This window comes from Musa acuminata, chromosome BXJ2-10 (assembly GCF_036884655.1).
Source record: "Musa acuminata AAA Group cultivar baxijiao chromosome BXJ2-10, Cavendish_Baxijiao_AAA, whole genome shotgun sequence".
Taxonomy (NCBI): domain Eukaryota; kingdom Viridiplantae; phylum Streptophyta; class Magnoliopsida; order Zingiberales; family Musaceae; genus Musa; species Musa acuminata.
Window position 1 is genome coordinate 27115580 of NC_088347.1, and position 18898 is coordinate 27134477.

The following is an 18898-nucleotide window of genomic DNA, read 5'->3' on the forward strand; positions in this document are numbered from 1 at the left end:
GCATTAAGATTTACTTAAGGTCCATCACAATTCACTCGTAACATCTAGTCATTATATATATATTTATTTATTATCATAATTTAATCTCATACTCAAATATGCTAGTACACTTAAGCTTGTTGTATCAAAGAATTATAATTTTTTTGTTGTAAAATATATTTAAGGTCAACGTCGATTCTTATGCTTGTAGAACATCGAGAATAACATTTTTGAAAAGCATGTATTTCAACTTTAAAAATCGAGAATATGAGTATATCATTTATCATATTTATAAAACATAAATATCATAAATCATATCACTCAAAATATATACATCTTATTTATATGAACTTTTTAACCATCTTGATCATAATAAAGCAAACATCTGCCCTTGCCAAGTTGCTCACCGACATAGGTATGGGATGAATGTGGACATCATCGTCCATGGCATGCTTGGGTTCCTTTGTTGAGCCTTTCTCCATGATCTTGAATCGATTTCAACTTCCATCTTTATAGGAACTACTAAGAAAAGAAGGCAGTGAGAGCAAGGTGAAGTATGGAAAATATGAAACTCGTATGGATTCTGAATCCTAACACAGAATTAAGTAGTGTTTCCTATTCTGTGTCAAGAATTGCTTATTCTCGGAAGCATAGATTCTTGTGAAAATTGAAATCTAGATGGGCTTTGTAGCCTTGTAAATGAATGTGTATTATCTTTTTGATATCGGATTATTTTAGTTAATCTTCTTTTATTTACCTTTTCTCTTTTTGATATTGGCACTGATGATTGATAATTTGCATCTTATTTTAAATATTATTTTCATTAGTGGTGAATTTATTCTCGGGCTAAGAAACTTCTCTCTCTCCTTTTTGTTAGGTGATCAGAATTTATTAGGTTTCCATGGTGATTGGAAGCCAAAAGACGAAGACCATTAGGAGAAGAAATATAGGAAATTGATGACAGCGAGAGGGAGAGAACGAAAAAGAAAGAAATTAAGAACAAGAGGTTTTGATCAATGCCTCCTCTCTTTCCTCCTGTCTCTACACAAGTAGATATTGAGAACAGGAAAGGGGAAATATTTTCACCAAGGAAAAAGAATGTGATTTGAGAGAGAGAGAGAGAGAGAGAGAAGTAACAGTGTTGCATTTATTCGATTTGATAGTCAACATAATTTTGTTTATATGTAAGTACGTAATTTGACTTCGGACAACGAAGAAAAATTAATAATTTCGGTTGGACCATAGTTTGAGTAGGGTCCAATTTTATTTTCTTGTGCTTTGATTTAGAGATAACTAATTGATATCATTAGAAAATGCCATGTAATTTATTGTTTCATTAGTTATTTTCTTGTACTTTGGCGTTATTATCTCATTCCAAAGACATTGAAAATTATATTAAAAATAATTGATTAAACAATGGAAGAATTGCTAATATCTCGATAACATATGATCCATACCTTATTAATACGAGGATGCCAACTCAATATGATGACACTTTAACTCCTAATATATTAATATTGAGCAAACTCATGATTCTCGCATATGGTGTATATTCTACGTATAACTCAGTCTTCGATTCTCTTAATCATAATTCAATTTCGTATAATTTTCTTCAATATTAGATTGGTATACTATTAGAAGAACACAGACATCATCTTAGGCTAATCATTTCGTATATATTAGATTGGTATACTATTAGCAAAATTTTCTTCAATTTCGTATATATTAGATTGTTCAACGATGCTACATGGAAAAAATTTTGTCGATGTTGATGTCCCAAAGGCTTCTTAAGCATACATACTCTCATAAAAAGAACTGAATGTGACCTTCTGCATCTTTATTAGACTATGAGTTTGATCCTCTATATTCTATTTCTAATTAGTATATATATATATATATATATATATATATATATATATATATATATATATATGTGTGTGTGTGTGTGTGTGTGTGTGTGTGTGTGTGTTGTTTTTAAACATTACCAAAAGAGTGGAAAAAGCTTCGGATTCAATTAGAAATCAAATGTAGATGATTATTTTGACATTAAATGTCCTTTTAACATATATAAGATCAACATCCTGCATCTCATACTAAGACTTCTCTTGAGATAAGCCAAGAGTCTATATAGTATGTGCTATTCTCCGCTTAACACAATCAAGAGCTTGATGATGACGAGGTGGACTTCCCGATGGTGAAGCAGAGTTTACCTTCTCGACGGAAGCCCCATACGTCGACCTCATCACCCGCCTTCAGGGCACTCCATAGGTTGAAGACCTTCAGCTCCTTGCCCTTGATGACAGTGTCTCCGTTGCAGTCACAACGCGTGAGCTCCAAGTAGCAGCGGAACCTGCACTTGGGGAACACCGTAACCGGCAGCCCCCCGTGCTCCCTCCCTACCACGGGTTTACCCATCTGCGCAACTCTGTCGTTGGGCCTGCTCCTCTTTCTGTCGTCCTCCAAGAGGCTTGCAGCGCCCCTTTCGGATTCCGATAGCATGGGAATAAGATTCGCCTTGACGGAGTCCTCAGGAAGGTGGAAGCAATTCTGGTCTGAGACGAGGTCGGAGTTCCCGATGGTCTTGGTCGCGATGAAGCGGACATCGGTGCCACCCTCCACCCTTGTCAAGTTGCTCACCCACTCGGGCATGGCATGAAAACGAACGTCGTCGTCGCCGGCGCTCTTGTGTTTATTGCATGAGTCTCTCTCCATGATCTTGAACCACCTCGAGCATCCACCTTTGTCAAAACAAACAGAAAAGGTGTCATAACAAGCAAAGAGAAAGTGTGGAACAAAAGATAGTGAGATTCAATGAAGAAGAGATGCGGATGTCTGCAATTCCGAAGCCAATGCGTGGATTCTGAATCTTAATAAAGACTAAGTAGTGTTTCCTATTCCGCGTCAAAATCTACTCTTAAAAATGAGAATCTGAATGAAAATTTTGAAGTCTTGTAAATGAGTAGATATTACCTTTTTTGATATAAAATTCTTTTAATTTATCTTCTTCTACCTTGATTGATGATGGTTTTCAGATTGCCCAATGATGCTTGATAACTGTTTATGAGTGAGTGTATATTATCATTCAATCTAAATTGGGTCGTAAAATAGACGATATGTATGTTATCTTATATGATTGAACTTTATAATCATTAGCAGATATAACAATGATTGTGTTGTTGAATGACACGGATCATCTTGAAGCGTTAGTAGTTTTCCCTAGTATCATCATTTTGTTTACATGAAATAGTTCTAGATATATCTCTTGTTATATTTTATTGGATCATGAATACTAGATAAAAATATCAAATCTTTTATTTTTTAAAAATTATTTTAGAAAGATTATCATTGTCTCCATAGAATAAATCACTATACTCGGTGGATTAGTAAATATTTTTTATATCTGAACAATATAAGTATAAAAAAAAATAATACTTTTGTTATACGAAAACTTCTTTAATGCTAGAATCGAAATCAAATAAAAATGAATCAAGATCAGGATTATATACCTCTATTCAAAAATCTTTCTTTGATCTAAAAATACACTGTTATCGAATCTGATTTTCAAGGTGAGCTAGAATAACCTCCTCTTTCTTCCTATGTTTAATAGGATAATTATAAGCAATGAAATAGAGACATAGAGAGATTGAGTATAGATTTATAATCCAAATTTCTCATGATTCATCTTTAGGAGGTCTTATCCCTTTATAGACGAGAGCAAATAGTCTAATATAATAATTAAGAGAGCTTTTACTATTATGGCAATCTTATCGTAATTGGACTTTCCTTTTATGTGATAATTCCTTGAATTCATGAAGTATATCTCGTCACCAAATTTTTCTTGATATCTTTACACATTTGTGTTATTTCCCTCTTTTTGCCTATAACAAAGGGGGAGAAAATAAATGATAAATGTTTGGTACCAATAATCATAAAGTGATAAATGTTTAAAAAATATTGATTTAATGTTTGGTATCATGAATGCTTTAGTATCATGTATGATATGCTCATAGTGATGATTGATTTATTTTTGGTATCATGCATGAATGAAATGTAAGATTTTAAAATTATGTATGTTTTAATTTGAAACTATAATGATGCACAAACATATTGAATTAAGAATGATACTTTATCTTTGTCATGACAAAATTGATGTAAAGGGAAAAGAATTACAACATTATATTCTTCCCTTCTTTTTGATAATGACAAAGGGAGAGAAAGACTTACTAGCTTGTGCATGACAAAAATTAGCCAAAAATTGCTAGCTTGCATATTACAATGAGAAGCAAAAAGTTGCTATCTTGTAAAAATTTTGTCGAACTTTCATACGTGAAAAACTTGCTAGCTTGGATGTTCTAAACTTGATATTTACTGTCTCGTATTCTTTTTCAAAAACTTGCTAGCTTGAACATCACCAAAAATTGCTAGCTTGCAATCTCAAAAGAAACAAAAGTGCTATCTTGCCTATCTTAATAAGTAAAATTTGTAAACTTTCACAACTCAAAATTGTTACTAACTTGTATGTTGTAAAATTAGCAACTAAAACACTTGATAATTGTACTTCTCCGTTTTATTGATGACAAAGGGGGAGAAGTATGATGATGTTATGTATAATTTTATGATAACATGTTGCTTGAATTTTTGAATCTAAGAGTTCTATCAATATGACATATTGATAGAGAGTATTAAGGTTAACTCTGTCATCAATTAGTTGTCATCATAAAAAATGGGGAGATTGTTGAATCTCGAATTTTGATGATGAAACAAATCGATAGTGTTTATTTGATCTATATTTTGAGTGATGCAGGAAGCTTCGATCAGGGAGAGACAATTAAAAGTAGGAAGAATCATATTGGGCCGGAGTAGAACATGTCAGAAGATTGGATGTTGAGCCGGAAGATTGGTCAATGCATCGACATAAGGCTTCGGGCCAAAAAGAGCAAAAATTAGACAATAAGCCACAAAAGAGAATGATGTGCTGAAGAATCAGATGAAGCGACGATGAATCAATGACATGTCGGATAATACTTGATTAGCTTTGTAATAATTGTCTAGATCAAAGTAGGTTTTAAATGTGTAGGATTAACTACGATAGCAATCAAGACATAAAGCAAAATGAAATCCCAGAGTCAACAATGAGATTTCGTTGGGAGTTCAAGAGTTCGTCAGAAGTCCGGACGTTCGTCAAAAGTTCTACTAGAATTGATCGAGAAGTCTAGGAGCTTGCCAAAGAAGCTCGTCGGAACTCGCCAAGAAGATCATCGTGAAGTCTAGGAGCTTGTCGGGAGTCTGTTGGAATATTATCGAGAGATCGTCGAAAGTTCACACCTAGACTTACTATATTTATTTAACTTATTGTATACCTTAAAATTCGTAGTTAATATATAATTAGGTTAGAATTGGGCTAACAGAATTAAGGACCAAATGAGCCTAAGTTTAGACTATGTTGGGCGAAGTAAAAGACCTAAACAATAACCCAACATATACATACATTTTATGTTATAATATATATATATATATACTAGGTGTAAACTTTATAATATATACATGCATTCCTAGACCACACGTCAATAGTGTATAAATTTTGGTCTAGGAATGACCTATGATGACCCGTTGATATTTTTTATCTATAAATTTTGAGTATTTTATGTTTATATTTTTTCTTAGTTAGACATTATAATTATGTATAAATATTAAAAATACTATGTATAGAAGAAACTCTATCATTTTGTTTAGTAAGGTAACATGTTTTAATTTTAAGATTATTTTTTTATTATACTTCTATCAATAATAATAATAAAATTAAAAATATAATATCCTATTCTAGGGTATGAATGAAATTATGAATAGGTTGTTAAATTACTAGCATATATAACAAAGATAGTACTGTTATATGATACATGGCAACGTTGATAGATCATCTTAAAATATCAAATCCTTTATTTAATTTTTTTAGAAAGATTATCATTATCTATGTTTATTTCTTGGATTAGAATGAATCATGGATTAGCAAAAAAAATTTATACCTAAACAAAACTAAATGGTTGTGCTTAACAATTTGTTAGTGAAGATAATAATCACTCTAACTTCAATATCACAATTCTAATGTCGTAACAATTATGTAGTCTGCATATCACAGTCCCGTGATCACATGTTTATAACGGTTTTCACGACATAGAGATCCGATTTAATGAAGGCACCGTGCTTTCAACCGACCTCCTCCTCTCGTCGCCCTCAGCCCCCTTTCGCACCCACTCGAAGAGGGTCAACGTTGGGATCCCATGGGGGGGTGTGGGGGAGAGGATGGGGGTGGGGGTGTCGGGTGTGTGGCGGGGGTGGCGAGGAGAGTGCAGGAGGGTGGAGTTTAAATTGAGTATGTAGCTTCATATATCTTCTGGTGATTGGCAGTGAGGATGGCCGATTGAGTTATGGATATACAAGTTTTGGGGGAAGGAAAGCAAGCATGGAGGACTCTTATGATGTAAAAATATCTAATATCAATGAGCAAACTGTTAGCCTCTTTGGAATATTCGATGGTTTGAGATTTCTGCTCTCTTTTTAAATTTTTCTTATGTGCAAAAAATGTGTTATATAGACTTATTAATACCTTAGGTCATGGTGAATCACAAGCCGCTGAATATTTGAATGATCACTTATTTTACAACCTTATGAACCATCCACAGTTTATGACAGACACAAGGCTCGCAATTAGTATGTCTAAATTATTTAGATCTGGTTCTATATATTGGTAATTAATTGTTGAAATGGCTTAGGATATGTTCCTGCTTTGTTTTCTATGTTTGGCCATGCTACAGGTGAAACATGTCAAAAAACTGATTCAGACTTCCTGGAAGCTGAAAGAAATACTTTTAGAGATGATGGTTCTATGGCTTTGACTGCTATTCTGATTGGAAACTGCTAATATGTTGCCAGTGTTGGGGATTCACGGACTGTGATGTCAAAGGAAGGTGAAGGTACAAGTTGATCTTAATCTGTTAATTAAAGCGGAAACTTATTTTTATGCATGTTCTGGACAATCACATTTAGGCTGGAGAGTAAATTTTGCTTGGCTGACTGATTAACTATTGATGTGCGCTATCATTTGGTTGTATCACTTATTATTCATATTAATGCTTGAAGTTCCTGTATATTTGTATATACAATTTCTCTTGTTCTTTTAAGTACATGTTCATGAACACAAATCCAGCGTAATCCTAGATTTGCACTTAAGAATATGATTCATCACATGTAAGGAGTTCCATGTAGTATCTTCGACTTGATTGTCCAAGCTGCAATTGTTGTGAAAGATTCTGTATTTTTCATAATTGTTAATGTTATCATAGAAACAAAAGTTATAAATATATGTAATGGAGATTGATGATAGTTTACTTGGTGGAGATAAAGCGGATAGGGGCATTTGGAGCTTTATGTCATGTGTCTTTTAGATTAAGAAAGATAACTATTAGGTCAATTGTGCTTTATTGATTAGAATTATTTAACTAGAAATGTGTATGAAAAAGTTGGTGTAGCGGAGATGTGGATGTTGAGATGGACATGTGAGATTACTTGAAAGGATCAAATAAAAAGTACTTGAATTTATGAACAGCTAAGTGTGGTTCTGATGTATGGACATGTCTGTTGGAGACCTATAGATGCATGGATTAGACAAGGTGAGTCAATTAGGATAGTGATGCAAGATGAGGTAGATGGATACGTAAGGAAACTTTATTAGAAATGATACAAAGGGATCTGGTTGCTTTTCTTTTGACTAGTGATATTGCTCTCGATAGATAGTTGGTACATTATGGCTTGTTGTCGATGTTGTTGCAAAGACAGTATTATTGGAAAACTTCAGTTTCTGTTCATTAAAAGAGAAGTTATATTGTCTTGTTCACCTTCCCTGTTACTGCCTAGGGATCTAACGAACATGTCTTCAGAAGATTATTTGGCATTTTAAGGAGCATATTATGTAATATATATTACAATTCTTAAGATGCTGATGATGGTAGCATCGTTTGTACTTTGTACTTTGATAGTGAAAACCTGCTAGATTTTCGAAAAGGTAAAATCTATTTCCTTTTATGTGACATGGATCTAGAATTCTTATTGTCTTCCACTGCCTACATGCTGCATTTCATGAGCAATGACTAAATTATCTTTTATGTTCTTATTTAAAGCAATCCCTCTATCTGATGATCACAAACCAAACAGAAGTGATGAGCGCAAGAGAATTGAAAATGCTGGAGGATTTGTTATGTGGGCTGGTGAGTCTCTGTTCTAGAACTTACTACAGTCAGTTGTCATTCTGATTAACAGGAATCTGAAGTATACTAAAGGCCTTGTTTTTACTTGTTGGTTCTGTTTTATATTCTCCCAAGAGCTTACTATGAGTTCAAGCCCAGATCAGATTTTTATAGTCGGATATTTAGTTTATGATTATAAGTTTATAACTATCTGAACCCCGTGAACTGAGGCCTACGACCTAGATTACCAAATCTGGAAGATATATGAGTGATAAAAAAGATCTTTTACATTTTTTTATTTCGTAGCTCATAATATCTTAGATTATTGCAGATGCTTGTGGTTTGTAAACATTTTGAGTTTGCTGGTACATGGAAGGTTAGGGTTGTTCTGGCAATGTCACGTGCATTTGGCAACCGCCTTTTGAAACAGTGCGTAGTGGCAGAACCTGAGATCCGGGTAATCCACTACATCAGGAACTCTACTACATCAGCAACTCCTGTAATTGTGTGTACTACTGGAAGAGCTGCATGACCCAAATGTCATGTGCCACATGTTATCATTTGCAGTATCTTACCATTCTCCAAGGGTGGTGCTCTTTTAGTTATCAGTACTTGTATGGCCTTAGCAAAATATTAAGGTAGCTGTATTTAGGTTGTCATATTGCATCAGTTATCATAGGACATAGATGAAAAGACGAGCTGCATGCTATGACAAGTTTTATGTGTTCATTTTTAAGTACATCAGTTTGTTAATCCTGGTTTAGAAGAAATTTAAGTCCTGTACAACTTTTTGACTGCTTTGGCAATCATGCTATACAATTATACCTAACAATCCACACTATTTGTGTGTCCTCATTGTAACTTGATGTGTTGCTAGTTTGACTCTATGGGACATAAAAATTATTTATTTGTCAAATCTCTGACTTGGTATATTATGTCCATAAGAACAATTAAGCTATCTATGCAAGCCTAAAGTGATCTGAACATTTTGCTGCATGGGTTAGAAGTGTTTGCTGAATATACACATTAGCCACAGAAACCATTTATTTCTTGAGGCTTTTCCTGAGCTGCAGCTTAGTATTTTAATTGGTGTCAATATTACACCAAAGCCTAACAATCTCACGAAACAGATTAGTGAAACCTACATAACGTCACTTCATTTTTAATTGGGAAACTCCAGCTTTAATAATTGATGAAAGTTCAATTTTTTCTTTATTAGCCATTATCATAATATGCCTGCCACAATGTGACCATGATAATAATCATTAAGATTTTCTTACGGAGACAGATCTTGAATTTGTTTAGCAGTGATTCCAGTCTATAAAGATTATCTAATGTCCAGTACTTTATGACTCTTATAGTGGTACACTATGTATAAATGAATCAGGTTTTAAACTGGACAGTTTGTTATTTTAAGGAAATTTATGTTTTCTTTCACACTGGCTTTGACATCTAACCTGAAGACTAATAAACTGAGAATTGTATTGATGGTTTTGTGTCTAACATCAGCGAAAGTTCAGACAGCAGCGTCCCCTGTGGGTGTTATCTTTGCTTACCTGTTTGGTTGATGGATCAATAGGCCAAGTTCAAATCAGACTACACTGAAGATTTTTTTCTTTAATGTTTTTGGGTTCTGTTTATCTTGCAATTTGTGCTCCACTTCGATACAACAACAACAACGAAGTCGTAAGTGCTAACTATTTGTGCTCCACTTCGATGCAAACTGAAAAAAAAAAGAATGGCAAATGAATTTTAATTTAGTTTTAAATCTGAACCAAAGTGAATCAATATAACCTTATTTATCAGATAAGAACTGCGCTCTAACATAACTGTCTGCTGTCAGTCTCTGTATGTGGTTTATGGTGACAATGATTACTTTGATATTCCTGTCACTATATTATGTTAAATAAATTATTTAACTGGAATTGTATACGAAGCAAAAGTTGAGGATCTTATATTTCTGTTTCTGCTACCTGTTTGACAGTGCTGATTGCAATTGATGTAACATTTTGCATATGTACATAACTTTATCTTGTATGTTATAGAGTCCTAAACCATCTGTTGGAATACTGCCAGCAAAATAGCACTTCTATGAATTCAATTCATCTTCGACTTACACATATTAGATGTCAAAGAAAATTACATTAAGTGGTGTCACATGCTTCATTAGACCTTTCAGGTTAATTGAGACCCCTTATGAAAATTGGTCACATTTTAACAGAAGCACAAGAGACTCAATCAGAATTGTATAAATGTTCTGTAACCTTGTGCAGTTACCACTATTGTTGTAGATATGTATTTACCATAAGTTAATATCTTGTAAAAGATTTTGTTTCATTTGTTGCAGGAGGAAGAGGTTGATGAGCACTTGAGTTGCTGGTTCTTGCAAGCAATGGGCTGTGGGTTGATGAGCACTTGGAGTTGCTGGTTCTTGCAAGCAATGGGCTGTGGGATGTTGTCGCAAAGGAGGTTAGCTGTTCCACTCACTGTAACATTTGCTTATCTTGTGTAGAGATCTGTGAGCATACCATGTAGTTTGATGTATCACATAGGCAGGGAGAGCAATTTGTAGATGATACTAGAAATCTATCTGAAGTTACAGAAATCTCTTGCAAATTCACAGAATTCTTTTGTGTTGTAGAACAATCAATTGTGCTTTTGTAGTCATACACGCAACATTTTGCTTCATGATAGACTGGACTAATGTTGATATATGACCCTGTCATTTGACCTAAAAATTTTCTGCAACCGCATGAATCTATGCTCCAAGTTTTACTTTTTAACTTGCCATCACTATGTTTCTTGAACTTTTAGTAAATTCAGATTCATGAGCATAGCTTCTCCCATGTATCTGCTGGTAATTTGAAACTGAAAGGTAATTTGTCACCATCTGGTCTACTAAAATAATAGGTCCCAATGCTCTCTCCGAGACATTCATCAATCAACTCACATCCTTCCTGCTACTTGTAGCTATATAATTATTCCAAGTGCCTTGCTGATCATATCCATATGACTTGTCCAAATAGGATGCCATGTCCCTTGCAAGAGTGGAGGAAGAACCAGAGGCTGCTGGCTCGGTTGTTGACATCGACATCACCTGTCAAGTGGTAAGATTCCATCACAAGAAGCTTGATGCAGATTCCATTATCTGCCAGCGGGAGTTGACCATTTAGTTTCATTTCTCCCAGCTCATATCAACCTTTTAACAAACACCCATGCGGGACATAATTTATAGAACTTGAATTTGTTGACGAAACAAAATTGTTGGTGTTTGGGTGTTGATTTAAAGAACTCATTATTTATAGAACTTGAATTTGTTGCCGCAGACACCAATGTTTCTAAAAGATTACAGTCAAATATTGCCACAGAGCGAAGCTTAATATTCATGTCGCTGTGAGCACTGTGTCGAGTGGGAAGCTTAATAGTATCCTTTTTCTTTAGTCACATCAAGTGAGAAAATAGATAAAAGGTGATGTTGCGTTTGCCTTTGCGACAGCAACCACATCCACATGTATCTAAAAGTCATATTATAGATTGTCAAAGCGTAGTACACAATCAACGTTATCGAAAAGCATCCCCGAATTGGTGAATCTCATCGAAAAGAAGTTGGCGCTCTGATCGATGAGAAGAAACACCGGTAAAAAAACACACACATGCCTTTGTCTTTTCTACTCCTCAGGTGGCCCCTTCTGTTTACTTGTCTCGCCTGATTTGGTCGCCCCTACCGCCAGTTCTCTCTCTCCTTTCCAGGCTGAGCCACCATGATAGGCTTGCTGCTTTTGGTTCAGCCTTGCAGAGTCCATGCTTTGCGTGCAGGAGGTGGCCCCTCGCACTCATCCCTGCGCAGCCGGACGCCGCAGAGGATCTTTAGGCATTGCTTACCAATGAATGTTTCTTGCACTTTGTACAACGGGCACCACCTTCCTGCCGAGTCCATTTTAATACATTATCTTCGGTAAGATGGTGGCAACTGTTCTGCCTTGTGCAGCAAGGCTGTGCGTGTGTTGACGTGGAATCCCATTGCTTTTTGCCTGGGTTCTCCGCCACATGTTCTTCTCATCCTCTCGCCCGTAGATCTCCGAGCTCAAGACTGCGAGGGGTGGCACTGGAGATGCAGTAGCTGCTTCAGGCGGCCATGCGCCCGGTGGTGGTGGTGGTGGTGACGGTGACGATGAGCGGGGAACGATAACGTGTGTTTCTCGAGGGGTGGGGCGACGACACGGCGTTAAGAGTAGCATGTCGAGGCACATGGAGGGCACCCCGATCCAGCATCCGGTCTGAGACGCCCACATGCGATCTGGTCCAAACGGGAATGCAAACTGTAGCCCCAGCTGATGAAGCCCGCCAACGCAGCTTTCGCCTTGCTTTGGCCGGAATGGACATGGAAATCGATAGTGATCATAATTCTACATCAATTGCTCTTTGCTTTTGCTTTCCCCTTGGCAATTTACAGCGAGCTTTTACTTGTCTCCACATTGCAACCATCAAAACATACTTCATCCCTTCATCCCCATGATTATTGATTTTTATTAAATATATAGATATTACAACATTTTTTAATCGTTTTCTTGTATCCTTGTCGACATGCATCCTTCCAAGGGTTTGGTGCACGTGCGACAGCCCGTGTTTCCATAAACTTCCAGAAAGCGCTCAAGACGAGGCCTAGTTTTCCTCTTTAAAAAAATTAAATAATTCGGTATTTTTCCTGTGGTAGAGACCAAAAAATAGCACGTCGGATGACGCCGCTGCTCTGCCCCACTTGCGCTCCGCTAATCTCTTGATCAACGGTCACTGATGGCTTGGCGTACAGATCCGACGGTAGCCATGAACGAGTGGCTCTACCGCGACCTCGGTAGCCAACCTCATTATTAAATGGAAGTGACCCTCAGAGATAAATACCACCGAGATTAGCCAGAAATTACTACTGAGCCACCGCCGACGATGTCCATTCGGTGAACCGTTCCTGATGGTTGTCTGCGTCGGGATCGCCCGCAGATCGAGCACGCTCAGACAGCGACGGAGGGGGTAAGGATACCGGGGGTGAGGGACCACTTGGGTCACTGAGATCGGATGGCAACCGTAGAGGCATTTCGGCAATATTAGTCTGCGGACGAGGGTATACTTAAAGGGCGTGGGTCAGGTGAAGATAACGCGGAGCGTGAGCGGTGGGCCCTGCCAACCCGGAAATTGCTTATTTATTTTCCTTCGTCTTCCTTGCATCGTATTTAGAAGGACGACGAGACGGCGGTGGAGACGGCGAGAGAGACAGAGAGAGGGGTCGATAAAAGACGAGCTGTTGGAATTCAGACGTAGCGAGTGAAAGAGGGAGAAGGGAATCGGAGGCTTTTAGGTGGGAAGCCGGAGCGATTCGGGAGGAGTGTCGGGTTGCCGCTGCTGCTTCCTTTCCGGAATCGATCGGGTGAGGTTTCGGAAGCAGGAGGAGGAGAAGGATGGTGGGGTTGAACGGGGTAGGCGGCGGAGGGGCGGGGGTGAGGGTACCGGGGATGTGGCGGCTCGCTGACGAGATGAATCCTCCGGGGATCGGGTGCCGGGGAATGGAGGCAGAGTACGTCCGGAGGTTCCACCTGCATGAGCCCACGGAGAACCAGTGCAGCTCCGCCGTCTTCAAGCATATCAAAGCCCCCGTCCACCTCGTATGAATCCTCTCTCTCTCTCTCTCTCTTCCCCGCGCCCCCCCCCCCCCCCCCCCCAAGATGGCATAACCTCGAGATAGTGAGGTGCTTTATTTGATTTTTCTCGAACAATCGATGTTTGATATAAATCTCACAAGCAGACCTTAAAAATAATGCGAAAAATGTAATTTTTTTCCCTTTGCAAAAGCTGGATTTACAAAAGAGGTTGTGTTTCTTTTGACTAGGCCAGGCGTTCATATCTCGTGATTCCTCTCTCTCTCTCTCTCTCTCAAAAGAGGTTGTGTTTCTTTTGACTAGGCCAGGCTTCATATCTCGTGATTCCTCTCTCTCTCTCTTTCTCTCTCTCTCTCTGCTTTTGTCTGTTTGGCTTGCCTTATCTTCTGGCACAACTTTGCATGTGAACGACGAATTTCCCGATTGGGGAGTGTTGCATAAAAAGATCATCTTGCGTGTTGCATAACAGTGAACGAGTATGACAATATGATTTGATTCCCTGTCACCAGAACAGCTCTATCATCAAAACTTCGGTTTTTCATGAGAAATCATATATCTCGAATGCCGAGTGGATGCTGATTGTTACTGTGTACACATCGAGTAATGTTCTTCCTTCCTTTGGCGTTGATAGGTGTGGTCTCTTGTCAGGAGGTTTGATCAGCCGCAGAACTACAAGCCCTTTGTGAGCAGGTGCATTGTGCAGGGGGGTGTAGGGGTTGGGAGCCTGAGGGAGGTCAATATCAAATCTGGGCTCCCTGCAACCACCAGCTTCGAGAGGCTGGAGCACCTCGACGACAATGAACACATTCTTAGCATTAAGATTGTGGGTGGGGATCACAGGCTCAAGGTATTGATCACCTCCTCAGCCCATTTCTGCTTCATCCCTGCTTCCTTCTCTTTGTCCATGCCTTCCTTCTGCTTGTTTCTTGTTCGGTCATACACAGGTATTAACTATTTTTGAAGGTAAATATACCGGATAACCATAAATCGATCTCCTATTTTAATGTGTTGTCTTTCAATCAATGTGTGTTGTACAGATTGGTTGGTTCTGAAATCATGTACTTGAAATTACATAAACCTATTGAAGCTTCATGGTTTTTCTTGCTCTTGGTGATGATATGCTATCATGAGATTGTGGCCATATAATTGTGTCCCTGTGTAAATGGATCCTCACGTTCTGGTTTGAGCTTGTAATTGTCGCATTTTAGGATATATGCATTCTTATTGGATACAGCTCATTACTTGTATAGTTTTCTGTTTGGTCTAGATTTGATTTAGATGAATTTATTCTCTTCTTAGTAATTATTAATTTAAAGTCAGAAAAATGCCGTTTAGTGTACTGTTCTTATATATGTTAACGCTGTTCAGTTCCGTCTGGACATGATCTCATCTAATTAATATTCTTATGAACGATGACCTTTTCAATCTCTGTCTTGTTGCATTTCCCTCTTACTGGACTGTGGCTCATCAATTGTGATGCTGAACTGCAGAACTACTCATCCATCGTTACTGCCCACCCTGAGACAATAGATGGTCGACCAGGGACTCTTGTGATAGAGTCGTTCGTGGTGGATGTGCCTGAAGGAAACACCAAAGACGAGACCTGCTACTTTGTGGAGGCATTGATCAAATGCAACCTGAAGTCATTGGCAGACGTTTCAGAGCGCTTGGCACTTCAGGATCGCACGGAGCCCATCGACGGCTAAAAGTCATCGGAGGGCATGCTCATTGCTGTCAGTGATGAATACAGGGCTTCGGACATGGAAGTTTTTTGAGATGGCCTGGTAGTCTCTTTCTAGCTCCTCTCCCTCCATGTTTCTTCCCTCTCTGGGTTGATCGGTCGAATTGAGCTCCATCCATTGCATGGACATTTGCTTTATCCCCATATTAATATAGGGTGTTGTTACCTTGTGTGAAGAATACCTGCGATTGCTTTGTTCTTCCTTTTGTTTTCGTGTTGAGGCCATTTGCCCAGCTGCCGTATAGCACGAAAGTTTGACGGTCTCTCAATATAAGATTTGACGCTTAGTGGACTTTGGCCTTCACCTACCGGCCGGTAGACATCAAATTTATGGTGTGACCCGAGTCGACTTTCTGTAGCGTATCTTTTTCTTGCTTTCCCTGCAATCCATCGTCTTTAAGACCGAAGGTTAAGCTGCTCGGTTTGGTGGACGTTGGCATGTTCATGCATCTTCTGTGAGGCCTCTTTTGGATCCCTCCAAACCCCATTCATGGGGACGGAGATAAACCCCCGTGTTACAGTCTCCTTTGTTCGGGCCCTGAAGAGAAAAGATTGTTGGCCATTGCATTCGGAAGAATACACAGTTACGATGACAAGAAATACAGGGATATGTAGTTGCTTTTGGTCAGCTTTCTCTTCATTTTGTGGACGATTGAATGGGGGCAGCGCTGTCGTTGATTGTGGTCTCCTCTCTTTGTTCGCCTTTGATTGGTCGGCAGAGGTTGTACCAGCGGTCCAGGTGCATGAACCGGGGACTCTTGGATCAACATCGTACGAACGCTTGTCGGACATGAGAGGTGGGTCTCCTGACACCTTATCCATGTCGGAAGCTGTGATGGGACAGATCCAGAGGATTCCTCAGAGAAAAATCTTATTTTCCCGGTTGTCGTAGAGGCTGCAGGCTTCAATGATGCAGGCTTCAATGATTCTTGAACGATGAATTTTGTCGTCTCACACAAGGTTTTTATCTTCGCGAGGGACAAGTGCGGCAATTGGAGAGGCATGGGAATCCGTCGCTGCAGCTTGTAGATTTGCCTGCGAGTTCAGGGAACTTAGAATATGATGTTGAAGGATGATCTGCTTTGGAGGAAGAAGAGATCCGAGGGAAGAATGTAAGGTGATAAAAGGTGCCTCTCTGCGAGCCTGGTAGATGCATCGATTCCTCCAGAAATTGTTCGTAGAAGGAAGCATCTGGTGCTTCCAAATTCCGAGTCCATGCCGAAAATTTAGGCTCTAAGATAGTATTATTACCATAATTTCAGAGAAAACAGGGTCAAAGAAGGAAGTCCATAGGCGTATTCAACTTACCATAGACGAGGGTTTCGAGTTGCTTCGTGACTCCGGCAACGCAGAGGGTGGTTGGGAGGGATAAGATGAAGAGTTTACTCCTGAGTTGACCACCTTAAATAAATTATGGCCTTGAATTATATAGATCATAATATGCTTAACATTCAAAGTATCGGATCGAACAAGAAATCATCCCATATAAAAGTTCCAAATGCGTTGTCACTTTGAATTAACAATAAATAATTGTACCCTTTTCGTGACGCAACGTACCGGTAATGGTGTCACTCACAAGCACGATATGTGGGGTCCACGCTTGAGGTTGGTGGAGCATCACGCGTGGAACCTCTTGATGGGGCCTGCCGGAGAGAGAGATTTGCTTTGGGACGGAACTTGATGACCCAATACAGTACCCGGGTTTGTTTCTTGGTTCAACTTCAACCAACCCCAGGGTGAGTGTCACTCTCGATCCTCGTCGCTCCTCGTTCTCTTTGCGGCGGACAGCGGAGATTCCAGCCGACCATCGTCCGTCAAGGTTACGCCATCTCAGCCATAATATCGGGGAATCTTCCTCCCTGCACCGCTCTAAAACCCTTCCTCTCCCCTCTTCCTTGATTCTTCCTCTCTGTCTCACTCTCTGATTTATTTCTCAAGATGTTTTCTTGTCATTGCGTGATTTTAGCTTCTTGGATGACTCTTATGAATACAGAGGAGGAGGAGAGGAAGAAGGAGAAGTAGAGAAATCGATTGGGAGAGCGAGGGAAAAGTCAGCAGAAATGCCTCCGTACGACTGTCTGCTGCTGGTGAAGCCCCAGGTGCGGAAGGAGGCGCTCTTTTTATGGACCTGGTGGCGCGCGTGGGGATGCGAGTCTACCAGCGGAACGCCGTAATCACCGACGTCAAGTCCTTGGGCACCGTCCAGCTTGGTTACGGCATCAAGAAGCTCGACGGCCGCCTCTACCAGGTAAATTTTTGCGCTATCGCCCCATTTCTCTGATTCGAGTCCAATCTTCTTAGGCTTCTCTTTCTTTGTATTTGGAGGTAGGTGATGCGCTCGTAATGTTTGACAAAATGACAAGCACCTTTTTACTATATTCTTTTAATTGCCACAAAAAGAACAAAATCTTGAGGTCTATCGTGGTTTTCTCTGTTCTTCTTGTTTGCATTGTTGTTTTTATCGAGCTTGGTGTCTGTTCTAATGATCTCACATCTGTTTGAATCTTTTACTAGCTTCTTACATTTATTTTTTTCATCCAATACTTCTGAGGTGATTTTCTGCTTGCTTATATAGACTGATTAGTATCCAAGTATTCTTTGCAGTCTCCTTATTATTCGGTGGATCAAATAAGTTCTTATACATGATTCAGTTACTTAAAACTTACATGGTTAGGTTTTTCGTCAGCTTTGAAATTTGAGCTTCTATTTGTCACACATTTGAACATTATTTCAATTTTCAAAAACATTAGTTCTGCTTCTTACTCTTATATAACATAGTTGCTTAAGGAAATTCCTAGGTTAGACTTCAGTTTGATTCATCTTCTATGAGGGAACCTGCAATCATACTTGACAATACTAATGGACAACTGGGAGGTGCTTCTGTGATGATATATTATGCTCAGATGGCCTTGTTGAATTATGGGATTCAGCCATGGATGCTTTTGTGCTAGTCTAATATTTGAAATAGTTTAGGGACTGTACACCCATGGGAACAAGTCTAAAGTGTTTGAAAGTTTCACGCAAGAATCAATTGAAGCTAGTGAGGATATGAAGGTATTGACCGCACATGAAACTGAGTGAGAAGCTCATTAACCTGTTATTCCATGTATGAGGACCTTGACTTAATTAATTTAATTGGTTTCATATTAAGAAGTTATACACTAGGTGGGTATAATCTATGGTACGAAGCACATGTACACAAGGCAGAATTCTGCTGTCTTTTCTTGTGATCTTTGAGATTCTTGGACATAGGGCCCGCTTATGGTATGTCAACTCATCATGGAAGGCTC

At 38.8% G+C, this 18898-nt stretch overlaps 1 protein-coding gene and 1 pseudogene across 1 annotated transcript; both read left to right on the forward strand.

Annotated features, from left to right (window-relative positions):
- Positions 1–6263: 6263 nt before the first annotated feature.
- On the forward strand, positions 6264–11542 carry LOC135624862 (probable protein phosphatase 2C member 13, mitochondrial; annotated as a pseudogene).
- Positions 11543–13452: 1910 nt separating this feature from the next.
- Positions 13453–15787, forward strand: LOC135624861 (abscisic acid receptor PYL3-like). Its single transcript, XM_065128884.1, has 3 exons — positions 13453–13873; positions 14499–14714; positions 15358–15787. The coding sequence occupies exons 1-3, from the start codon at positions 13670–13672 to the stop codon at positions 15571–15573; spliced, it is 636 nt and encodes a 211-aa protein (XP_064984956.1). The 5' UTR covers positions 13453–13669; the 3' UTR covers positions 15574–15787.
- Positions 15788–18898: the final 3111 nt, after the last annotated feature.

Coding starts and splice junctions, on each gene's coding strand:
- LOC135624861 (XM_065128884.1), top strand. CDS start 13,670: ATGGTGGGGTTGAACGGGGTAGGCGGCGGAGGGGCGGGGGTGAGGGTA. Junction 13,874..14,498: donor TCAAAGCCCCCGTCCACCTC/GTATGAATCCTC, acceptor TGGCGTTGATAG/GTGTGGTCTCTTGTCAGGAG. Junction 14,715..15,357: donor GTGGGGATCACAGGCTCAAG/GTATTGATCACC, acceptor GCTGAACTGCAG/AACTACTCATCCATCGTTAC.